Source organism: Thalia democratica, chromosome 7 (genome assembly GCF_965202585.1).
Source record: "Thalia democratica chromosome 7, ktThaDemo2.hap1.1, whole genome shotgun sequence".
NCBI classification, from domain to species: domain Eukaryota; kingdom Metazoa; phylum Chordata; class Thaliacea; order Salpida; family Salpidae; genus Thalia; species Thalia democratica.
This window is the reverse complement of record NC_139171.1, coordinates 4,706,262-4,718,653: the sequence shown is the minus strand read 5'-3', so window position 1 is coordinate 4,718,653 and position 12,392 is coordinate 4,706,262. Positions and strand designations below refer to the sequence as shown.

Sequence of the window (12,392 nt, the reverse complement as noted above, 5' to 3'; positions counted from 1 at the left end):
TTTTTTTTTGCTAGTATCAAACACAAATTAGGATTAAAATTACATGTTAAAACATGTTTTGCCACTTTGAATAAAAAGTAATTATCAATAATAAAATTATATACTAAAAATTTTGTTTAGTAAAGTTAATTAACATAAGCTAAAGTATTTAACATAAATTTTAACTAAATTATTAAATTTTAAAAATTTACAATTTTTTTATAACCACGTAAACATAATTTTAGTAAAAAAAATATTTAATAGAGTAGTATTAAAAACTAACAGTTTTTAATAAAGTTAATAAACAAAAAAAGTACTTTTTTTTTCTTATTTGTAAAATGTTTCTTGTTTTGATGTTGGGAAAAAAAATTCATATAATAACTGATAGATACTAGTTGTAACACTTTTAAAGCATTGAAATATCAGTTAAACTTATCTAGAATAAAGTAATAAGAAAATTACAACAACAAACATGCTTTAAAACATTTATTTTAACAAATCACTTAAAAATAAAAAATACTCTTCAATTCAATTACAAAAACTTCAAACTAGTAGAAATTCAAAACTTGTATTAAAAACGTTTCAAAGCATTTGTATCAATTATAAAAATAAATAAAGGACAATTTATTAACGAAATAATTAATTACGACATTAAATTGAACTAGATTATTTTTTCAAAATTGTCTAATTGTTTAGCTTGCTTGTCCGATGTTTGGTCCTAGAAGCATCTAAAAGTAATATTATAATTATTATTTGAAAAAATATGCAAAAGTAAAAAAAAACTTAAATAACCAAAAAAACATGGTTTGTGCATTTTAATTACAAAACTAAAGATATTTTCCTAATTTAACAAAACAATATCTAAGCACAGAACAGAAAGAATGTTTTAAAAGTTGTAATTTTTCAATTCTGTTAAGCTTTAATTTACTTTTTTAAACAAAGAGCTGCTCTAAATGATAAAATTAATATAACTATAAGGGTGAAAATTTAATACCAGTAAAATGAAATTGTTTTGAATTATGTAAAAAAAATTATATAAAGAAGGACATGTAATTTAAAGCATCTATTAACAGTACTAGATAACATATAATATAAGAATTAATTATAATAAAGAAAATTTAGTAAATTTTTTTTGAAATAATTAAAATATGTATGCAGTTCTGGTCAGTTTTTTAGAAATAATTGAACTAAACTTTATTGACTACTTAAAGATTTTTTTACTGAATAACAATCGAACAAAAACCAAATTTTAGTATTAATTTAACATTTTATGTTGAAAATATCAAAGAAATTTAAATTACCTTGCATCAAACAAATAATAACTTGTGGTGAAGTTAACCTAAGTTAATTTTTGATAAAAAACTTATTAACAGTAATTATTTTGCATTTTGCTTAAATTTTATAAAAGAGTTTAAATTGAATAAAAACAATAATTTTCATATAACATGTTCACCAAGGCCGATGGTATACTGACTTAAAATCTTATAATTTAAATAAGTGGTTGAAGCTTATAGATGTATTAAATTGCTTAAAGCTTTATGTGACAGCATTTTGCAACTTTATGGTTTATAAAAAAGAAGTTGCTCAATGGATAATTATTAAACATAAGTTGAAACAATTTCATAATTAATAAAATCTGAAAACAATAATATAAATTACACAACTCGATGTAATGAGTTAAACCGCTAATTTTCAATTAGTTTCTAAAAACTTTTTCAGTAGTAATAACTTAATAAATTTAAGTATTTTAGCTTTAATATTTCTTTAGAGAAGTCAAAAATCCTAGTACAAATACCTTAAGAAACTCTCCTGATTACCAGAATTATTTACATAATCAACAACTAAAATTCATTTTTTTAAAGCAGATTATAAACTTACATTTTATTTCATTACTGAACTATTTAAAAAAAATAGACACAATATGATAAATTAAATAACAATACTTTACAAACCCTTCTTTAAAAATTAAACACAATATGATAAATTAAACAACATTTTTTTTTACTTACCCTTCTTTCTTGCGTCTTCTGAGCCATCTCCAGTTGAAATCTTTCTTGTTCAAAAACAACTGGAAGACATAAAACCATGAAGCAAGTTGTACCTACCCACATACTGAAGCGCGCTAATCTGTTTGATGTTATTATTTTAAAAACATTAATAAAAATAATTTTTAAATAGTTAACAAAAAAAAAACAAACAAGTTTTATCTTTAACTTTGCTATGCTAAAATACTAAGTTGAACACATGAAAGAAAATCAAACATTTTGAAAATAATTTTAAATATACTGCAGTTATATGAAAGAAAACTAAGTAAACTAGTCTAAAAAACAAAACAAGTAAGTTGAAAAAATGAGACAAACATTTTTATAAATAATAAAACTCCAGTTAGAAAAAATAAAAAATATCAAGTTTTATTTGTAACTTATATGTGAAAAACTAAAAACACAGAAAACTGTTTAACAGCTTTATAAATTTACTTAGTGTACAAAAACAATTTTTTTTTTACTTTAACAGCTGTTTTTGTGTATAAAACACTACCTTACTAAGACTTTAACTCACAAAACTTAAATTTCAAATCAAAAACTAAATATTATTTTTTAGAAAACTTTTTATTAACAAAATTACTTACTATATAAAACTTTAATACAAAATAGACACTTGAATTAAAAAATATAACTTTTATAAGAAAGTTATAACCCTATCAACACCAGAATTTGAAAAAAGTGTTTATTAATGTGTACAGAAACTTTGATATGTAATTGGGACATTTCAATAGTAATATCATATTTCATATGTATAATTTTGAATAAAGTGTTTATAGCACTTCACAATTTATTTTTTTTTAGATAGATACAATTGAATAATAAGAATAATAGTATTAGGTATTGAAGTTTAAAACTAATTCAGTGTTTCTCATCACCTACATTACACACCAATTAAATTTTCAGATATAAGATAACTATAATATAAGCAGTTTTTAACAGTTGAACGAAAAAGTGTAGTGAATTTTTTACACTAAAACAATACATATCACAAAAAAAAGATAACAATTTTAAAAAAGCATTGAAAAAAGCTTTAACAAAAATATACAAAAACTTAAACTTTACTCAGATTTTTACTGAAGCTTTTTCTACTGAAACAAACATAATATAGTAGAGTTAAAACCTCCCTTTAGGCTTGAAGAATACACTTAATTTTTGTAAACATAATGTTGCACTGCTCTTTAAAATTTTTATGCAATATTTGGAATAAAATGTTGATTGTGCCTAGTTTATTGTTCATGAATTTAAAAAGAAAATTTTCAAAAAAAAGTCAACAGAGACATTTAAAAAAAACTACATAACATGGTAAATAATCAGTGTCAATATACATAATTTTTTTTACAGGTTTTATACTACAGCTTCAAAGAAAAAAAATCACGTGCTTATACTCATACATACAAACATTATGTAAAATAAGTTAGAAGCATAATGGTCACAATTCCAAGGTAGTATAATTATACTTTTTTATAGAAAAATATTTAAACAAAGTTATTAGTAGAATTAAATATGAAATAGTATACATGTTTTGTTACAAAACATACTTGTAAAGCTTGTTAGAAGCATCAACGGTGATAGTTGCTGTTTTGGAAGTCGCTTTTCTCAATGGTGCAGGAAACATTTCAGTCAATCCACATATTCTCTCGAATACCGATTCATCTTCAAATGTTTCTCCGTTGTATGTCTGTAATATAAATTTTAATTAAAGGATATTCTTCAAATTATTCTTAATTTAGTTAGATAATTATTTTTTGATTACAAACTTTAAAACTGATAAAGTTTAAAAAAGATCTTAGTTTTTTATGCAAAACTTAACACAGGGTTCTAAAACGTATATTTTAACTATGGAAAAAATACAGGCCAATTTTCCTAGATTAAGTATTTTGCAGGCCACATTTATTAAAAGTGTTAGTAATCAATATAACAAATTTTATAAAAAATATAATGGATATATAAGTAAAAACTTAATATGTACTAAATATTAATTGAGTAAAAGAGTGTTTTATAAATAAATTCTAGAATCAATAAATTTACTATAATAATGTACTAGTTATAAGTACAAGGGCCTCTAAATGGAAGGTTTTACTCTAAATGGAAGGTTTTACTACATTTTTTCAATATTTAAAAAAAGTATGTTGCTAACTTCATACTTTTACTTATTTTTGCTGCAGTTTGCTGGCCAGTGCGTTTTAAAAAATAGGGCTGCCACTTAAAGTCAAAAAAACGTCGAGTTACCAAAAACTGTCCTGAGTCATATTGAGTTATTCAAATGTAATTTTTCTTTTTACTTTTCAAAATTAATAAAAATCTACATCTTCAAAACAATTGATTATAAAATAACAAAATATTAAAACTAAATCAACAAAATCTCATTTGAAATTTATAAAAAACATGTCATTAGATTATTGAAAAAACTTTTGACTGTCCTGATTTTTTATAGAAAAAAACAAAATTATTCTTAGTCAGTCTGAGTTTAAAAATAAAATACCAAATAACTTGAATTATCCTCAGTGTATGAAGCCCTGAAATAATTAAGTTGTATTCTAAACAAAAAAAGCAAACAAACCCACTTGAAATTGTGGTGAAATATACTTTATATCTAGTTATTAAATAAGTTAAAAAAACTTTTTTTTGATAATGGGATACTTCAGACCAAGGTTATTCTCAAGTTTGTTTTTTTTTGCAAAACAAAAGAAGCAAAAGAAAACTTTAAACTACTTTTTTGATAACTTTTCATAAAATTTTAAGCTTAAAACGAAAACCTACAAAGTTCAACATAGCCATAAACATCTTAGTCTTAAACAAACACACAAATTAAATAAATAACATATCTGGTAAACAATACAAAAAACCAAGACAATTAATAAAAACTTTTCTACAAAAGAGTAGTACCTTAACATAACTAATTGATCGTATGGGTTATTCACGCTACTAATTTTTAATTGTTATCTGTTTCTTAGACTAACAAATTCTTAAAAAAAATCTAATATTTCATTAAGTTTAAATAAAAAACCTCAATATTTATTCTTATTTGTTTTTACTGATACTTTTTTGTTTTTGTCAAAATTTCTTAATTTTCAATAGTTTGTAAAATCTAACACAGTAAATTCTTTAAACTATTAAGTAAAGGTAAAAAAAAGTTTCTACATAAAAATTACAATTAAAAGAGCAGATAGTTTTTTAGTGTACAAAACTTTGATAAAACTAAAAATATAAAAAAGGGTTGTATGGATCTATGAAAAACTTTTAACATAAGCATTTAAAATTCATTAAAAAGATTTTGGATGCCCTTTACTACTAAAATATTTCATCACAAAATAATTAAACACCTAAATAATTTTAACTAACCTAGCAGTTGATCTTCACATTTTTATTAATTCAAAATTATTATTTTTAGATTTAAAAGTACAACGTTAGAGAATACAATAGATTTCTTTCAGAATTACTGAAATAATATCTTTTCTCACTTTTAAATCAAAATTTCTCAAACTCAAGGTTTAAGACTTGTTATCAAAATTAACCTCCACTTAATAATAAACAACCATGACTTCTTTAAAACTCTGAGTAACAAAGAAAACAATTATCTTTACATTTTTGGTTGTAAGACAATCAGTTTAATTTGTTTTTAAATATGTTAATAGGAATTATCCTAAAATCATAGAAATTTTTACATAAATTTGAAGTTAAATTGGCTGAGTAATGAAAGAGAAGATTTTATTAAATTAGATTTTTAAAAATTGTGAGCAAATTAGTTATGAGAAATTCTTCTCATATGTTTATTCTATGCTTAAAAATTTGTTTAAGGTTCCATAATAAGTATAATATAGTAGCTTTAGCTTTCAAAAAAGTGATAATATTAATTTCTATTCAAAAAGTGTTCGACCCTCTAAAAATAAACAGTAATTTCATCATTATAAAGCAATTGTTCATACATGATTATTTTAATATAAGTAGGTTAAAAAAATATTACAGGTTGTTATAAATTTGTATAACCTTTTCAAATTTTTTTTTTGTTTTATACAATAAAAAAAAAAAGCTTAAAATCGAATATATTTTCTTTAATAAAACTTACTAAAAAGATAGTTTAAGGGCATAGGGGATTAATTTTTTTTTTTTAAACAATTTGATTTTTTTTTAATAAGTTTTAACTAAACTAAAAGATGCTTCTTACAGATTTTTAATATTCAAAGTAGTTTTAGAGATATAAGTCAAAGTTAACTTCCTTATGGGAGACTCAAACTAAAATGACAAAAAAAAACATTTTACTAAAAATCTATGCTCTTAAAAACTTTTTTGAGATAAATACCTGGAACTTTCAGAAATTCTTGCTTGCAATTTTAGCGCTAAGAATTAAAAAAAAAAAATAACCAATAAAAGTTTTATCGCAAAAAAAAAAACTTTTTTTTTTTGAATAATTTTTTTTTTAACTTTGTAGCTAAATGTTGCAAGGAAAACTTTCTGAAAGTTTAAGGTAATTATCTCAAAAAATGTAGAAGATAGAATTTAAGTAAAATAGTCATTTTTGCCTAGTTTAATTCGTGCCTTGCACAAGCAACCTATTGTTGCCTATAACTTTGACCTGCTCTATCTTAAAAAATATTTGAACTTTAAAAACCTGTAAAAAGCAACTTGCAGCTGAGTAAAAACTCTATAAAATCAAATTATATATCTAATTTTGAAAAAATTGATCATAAATCTGCTTCCTACAAGTTGTTTGTCAAGTTTCTATCTGTTATATTTAAGTACATTTCCTGAAAAAAAATTAATTAAATTGCTTTAAAAGTGAAGAAAATAGACTTTTAGTAATTTTTTTAAAATTCCGAGAAAAATGAACTTAAAAAAATGTGGGTCTATGTGGTTGTATCTCAAAAATCAATCTCTTTTTTGTTTTGTAAAAAATATGTTTTAGTATATATTCTAGGCTTTGAAATAAGAGCCAATGTTTAATTTTGTAAAAAAATATAATTTGACCCCCCCATGCCTTTAATATTTAATTTTTCTTTCTAATAAGTATATATTTTATATGATTTTAATTTAATTTTACTACAAATAAAAAGGTTCTAAGTTACAGGTTTTTTGTCTAAAATTTCAAACTATAAGTAAAATTAGCACCCTTTTTGTATCACAACTTTGCTTAAATTTTAATATTGTTGCAGATGGAAGAGCAAGTATGATATATTTCTACCTTACATAATATATACAGTTCTTTCATTTTGAGTATAAGTTTTTTAAACTTTAGTAGCTGTGAAATTTATTTCAACGTATATCTGGCTATTACTTATAAAATTCTGGTCTATAATCAGGGTTGCCACAGATCAAGCTGAGAAAAATTTCTTGACTTCTTACTATTATTGTTCATATATTTTAGAATTTACCTTACTTTATATAAAACTATGGACTAAAATAAGTTATGTAATGATAGTTCAGTACAATATTATGCTGTATCAGGGTTGCCAAATGTTTTTGGCAAATTTTCTCTAGGTTTTTAAAAATACACAATTTTGGGTCTATTTTTAACTACAAGTTAAGTAAAAAACTGTCTTAAAAGTATAAAAACTTTGAAAAGATACTGTAAGGTTATTTGAAATATTATTTTTTGCATTTTTTGGTAAGAAATTAAGTCTCAAACTCTACTCCTAATGATAAACTGTTTCTGGGGAAAAGTGAGTGTGTTGCCCCATTAATATTTAACTTAAATATACAAAAATGAAAACTTTGTTTTAAACAAATAAAAAAAAAACTTTTGGTGACATGCTATTTGGAGAACACTCACAAAGCTATAATCTCAGCACTAAAAACCACAAAGTGTGGGAAAATTGTGAAGCTCAAATCCCCCAAGTAAGTGTTCACCGGCGCTACAACAAAAAAAATCACACCAACAACCCAATCATGTGATCACTGCCACCACAGTTAAACCACAATCAGTTGTTGAGAAATTGCATTGAAATAGTACTATAATGAATACATTAGCATTTAATAATTATCTTAAAGCTAGATAACTAACTATTTTACTGAAATAGTACTCAGAAAAAATTAAAAATTTAAATTGAAAAATATATTTAAAAAAAATGTTGTTTCTGAAAATTGTATTGGTAGAATAAATTTTAGTCTAATAAAAGTAAAAAGAAAAAAAAAACTTATAGTTATGCAATAGTAATTAATAAATAAAGCTAAGAAATAAAATGTAACAAATTATAACAAAACTGGAAAAAAGCAAATAAACAATCACGCACAACCATACAAATATCAGTATACTAGCTCAACAAGAATTTTTTGTAATTATATTTAAACTGATCCATTTTTAGGTTTTCAAAAATTTATGGAACACAAGACCATAATTTTGGGCTAAATACTGTGTTTAAGGGCATATGGGGTCCACCTTGATTTTCACAAGTTGATCTTATTTATTTATATTTATAGTTTTATCTGAGCTATCAGACATTTTTAATTGCTTGAAAAAATTCAAAATAATTTTTGTTATATAAGCGATCAAATCGGTAACCTCAATAGGTTCCTTATAGAAGGCTTAAACTAAAGATGCAAAAAAAGACAGATTCACTAAAAATCTATCTCCTCCTTTATTTATTAAGCAATTTTCTTCAAATTTTCACAGAAAGTGTATTATTAAATTATAAGAAGATTGAATGCAGGTATTTTTGTAATTTTGTAAAATAAATAAAAAAAAAACTGTTTTTTGTACTTTTATCTAATTTTTTTATTTTTAAATATTTTTAAAATTTCAACATTCAAAGTCTTCTAAAGTATAAAAGGAATGTTTCCTGAAAGTTTGAGGTCTCTAGCTCAAAAAATGAAGGAGAAGATAGATTTTTAGTGATTTGTTAATTTTCTGAGAAAATTGACCCCAAAAAATTTGCGGTTTTTAGGTTTGTATAAAAAATTTTTTATAAAAATTACAATATCTCAAAAGTTAAATATTTTTTTAAAATTCTATAAAAACTGGTTTGTAGTTTGTACTTTAAGCCTTTATATAAGATCCAATGTTATTTTTAGTAAAAAAAATGTTGGATCCCCCTTATGCCCTTAAACAGATGTGTTTTTAAAAAAAATCTCTAGTGTTAAAAGTAACTTTTAGTGCCAAACCAAAATTTGTCTACTTGACTAGTAGTGTTTAAAATTCAAGGTTTTTTAGCCCAAATTCCAGGTTTTATCAGAATATTTTTGGCAACCCTGTGTATATTACTTCTGAATCAAAATATTTTTTATCAACCAACTTTGTTGAACTTTGTAAAAACTAAAAAAAAAAGAGTATTATAAATAAAACTAATATAGCAAAATTGGTAATTACTGAGGATGATGTCCGACCATTATCAAGCTGAAACTATATTGTATTTAATGCTTTCTTTAACCATAATTTTAGGTTAAAAATCAATGTTTTAAGCCTAATATGTATAGTATAAAATGAGACTTTGTTTCAAACAAGCTATATAAGTACATAGTAAGAATTAAATTAATTTTTATAAAATAAAATATTCTATTTTGATTTTATTTCACAATATTTTAATCAATATTAACTGTTTTTATTATCAATTATAAACTTTATATTGTAAAATGAAAGTGATTAAATCTTTTAATTTTATTAATCTATGGTAATATTTTATATTTTATTTATATACCTACAAAATACAAATTTTAGCCTAATACTATGGTTTAAAAAGACATTGAATATAACACAATTATAGCTTGATAATGGTGCAATATCATCATAAGTAATTACTGTAAGTTTAAATGAAGTTAAATTTATTTTACCTTTCATATTTTGAGGGTTAGAAAGAAAGAAACAAAAATGGGAACGCTCACAACTAAGGTCAATGGTTTGGTGTGGAGAAAGACCTTTTGGTCATCAAGCTGCACACCATATTTATTAAGATTTATAAATTATTATTAAATATTTAAAAAACCTGATATAATTGAGAAAAAAGAAAAGAAATAAAAAACGCTAGATTATAAAAAAAATGTTAATGAAATTTCATTCATAAATTAGTCAAAAAAAAGTATCATAGTTTTGAAAGTAAAACTTATGACTTAGAAAACAGTTGTATAAAACAAATGAATTTAACTTTAATTTTGTAAAGTTAAGAAACTGTAAGTATACTTAATATTAAGTTAATTTACTTACATAAAAATAATACTCACCAAAAGTCCCATGGTTGCTTCAGTTTATTTTATCCTAAATTTTCTACAGAGGTCAATTTTCCTATGATTGTTTGATTCTAAATAAACAGTCTTTAAAAATTTTTAAAACCTTCAACATTCAAAACTATAGCAAAATCAGTTTGGTATTAAAGGTATAACAACAAGCTATCATCTACGATCAAGCTAAACTATACCAAAAATACTAACTGCTAATTAAAACAATAATTTTTATCTTTAAAATAGTTTCTTTTAATAAAGAAACAAAAACAGGAAACTCTAAAATTTGTATTAGTTTAAATTTATTCATACGTCATAGTTTAAACTTATTAGTTAAACTGCTTTACCAACCAAAATCTTTTCAAATTCGTTTAAATTTTAGCACTTGAGAATGAAACTCGTATAGTTTTGAAAACATTTTTAAAATAAAAATGAGTAATCTCTATATAATAAATTGCACATGGTATATAACTACAATTAAAACCTTCTTATCACAGCACAAAAAAAGTTAAAAATTTTTGATGAAAAATTTGTTTTAAAAAACTCTAGCTAAGCGAGTAAAAAGTTAATAAAATAAATACAGGTTTTCCCTACAAGAAGTTTTTACAGTACAGGTTTTCTACTAACATTGAAAAATGTATTACAAATTATGTTTTCCATCTTACCTTTGTCATTATATTGGTAAAACTTACGACTAAACTGCAAGATATCTCATTGATAATAACAATTTATTATAAGAAAAATTATTTAGTTTTTTCTTTGTAAAAGATGATCAGTACTTTAAGTATAATGTTTTCGCATTAACAGTTAGTCTCTTTTAGACTTTAAAGAATTTGTATAAGTACAAGAAAAAAGTTAAATTTGCAAAGTCTAACAACTTATATATTTTTAACTTGAACCTTTCAAAAAAACAATTTTGAATTCTTCTATTTGCGATGAAAAAAATTTTCTGGGCATAAGCAAGTTTGTTACATCATGTATAATTTTACTTGTCTTTTAATACTTACCTTTAATCTCAATCTTACTATATTTGCTATATTTCAACATTTTGCTACATAATTACTTTTCAAGACTAGGAAATTTTTTTTATTGTTACTTGATTTCAATAGTTTTTTAGCGAAACCAACCAATCTTGAAAATTTTTATGAAATTTCTCCTATAGTCTAGCTAGTTTGTATTAGGGTATTTTAATTTAGTTTTACTTAGTTTATGAAAGATTTCAAAGTTGCATACTATTGTGGTTGCAAAAAAATGTTATTTTAAAAAGTTAATGTGATGACTTTAGTTTTGTTTTCATAATACAGATTAAAATATTTTTTAAGACTGCCTAGTTAATATTTATTAACCTCCCAAAAATGGTGGCTATATTGCAATGTAGGGATCATGACAGCTTTTAAAACTCTCTGACTTGAACATTGTAAGACCCAATGGTTGACACATATACAAAAAAAGAAATCATAAAGTTAATTTAATGCGATAGTAATAAAGATTTCAACTTTGGTTAACTAAATAAAGAAAAATGTGAATGCTCACAACTGTGGTCAAAGGATTTTTGTGAAGAAAACCCTTATTAATATACTGTTAAGCTGCGCACCATTTGCTTGTATACATTATTGTGAGCAAATATTATGATAAAAATAAAGTATATATCGTACAACTATCCAAGTAATAAATTTTAATAATTTTTTTTGGTAGAAAAGCATCAGACTTAATTAGTCCAGGACAAGACATTAAAAGGTATCTGTGGTCTACAACTTGATAACCAAAAGGTTCTTTGTGAACCAGGTCGTTGGACCAAACACTTTGACCAAACCAATAAACTATCTGTTTAACTGAAAAAAATTTCATTGGTGACACATCATTTGGCAATCACTCACAAAGTTAAAATCTCAAAACTATAAACCACAAAGTGTGGGCAAGTCATGAAGCTTAAATCCTCAAGCAAGTATCTGCCAATGCTACAACAAAAACTTATCAACAATCCACTCATGTGATCTCTGCTACCAGCTGTTGCAAACTCAAATAAACCAATATCTAATCGAAATTATTAAGTTCTAGAATAAAATTAAAATTTAATATTACTGTAGATAGGAAAATAAAACTGTAATTATTAAAAATGTATATCAATAAAACATTAACTATTATATAAATTTGTTAGTATTAACTTGACATAAAAAAGATGTTTGATTATAAATATTTATAAACGCTATACTATTACCTCTA

The 12,392-nt window shown here is 23.4% G+C and overlaps 1 protein-coding gene across 1 annotated transcript; it reads right to left on the bottom strand.

The window, feature by feature from the left end:
- Positions 1–450: 450 nt before the first annotated feature.
- Positions 451–10,234, bottom strand: LOC145840833 (mitochondrial import receptor subunit TOM22 homolog). Its single transcript, XM_082948172.1, has 4 exons — positions 10,173–10,234; positions 3,563–3,702; positions 1,989–2,106; positions 451–707 (listed from the first exon to the last, which is right to left on the bottom strand). Exons 1-4 carry the CDS (start codon positions 10,182–10,184, stop codon positions 672–674), a joined length of 306 nt encoding a protein of 101 aa, XP_082804298.1. The 5' UTR covers positions 10,185–10,234; the 3' UTR covers positions 451–671.
- Between the last annotated feature and the right edge of the window lie 2,158 nt (positions 10,235–12,392).

Bases quoted from the DNA above. Each gene is read 5' to 3' on its own strand.
- LOC145840833 (XM_082948172.1), bottom strand. The intron at 2,107-3,562 runs GTATGTTTTGTA...AACATCAAACAG, and splicing joins GCTTCTAACAAGCTTTACAA to ATTAGCGCGCTTCAGTATGT. The intron at 708-1,988 runs GTAAGTAAAAAA...TATTACTTTTAG, and splicing joins AGAAGACGCAAGAAAGAAGG to ATGCTTCTAGGACCAAACAT.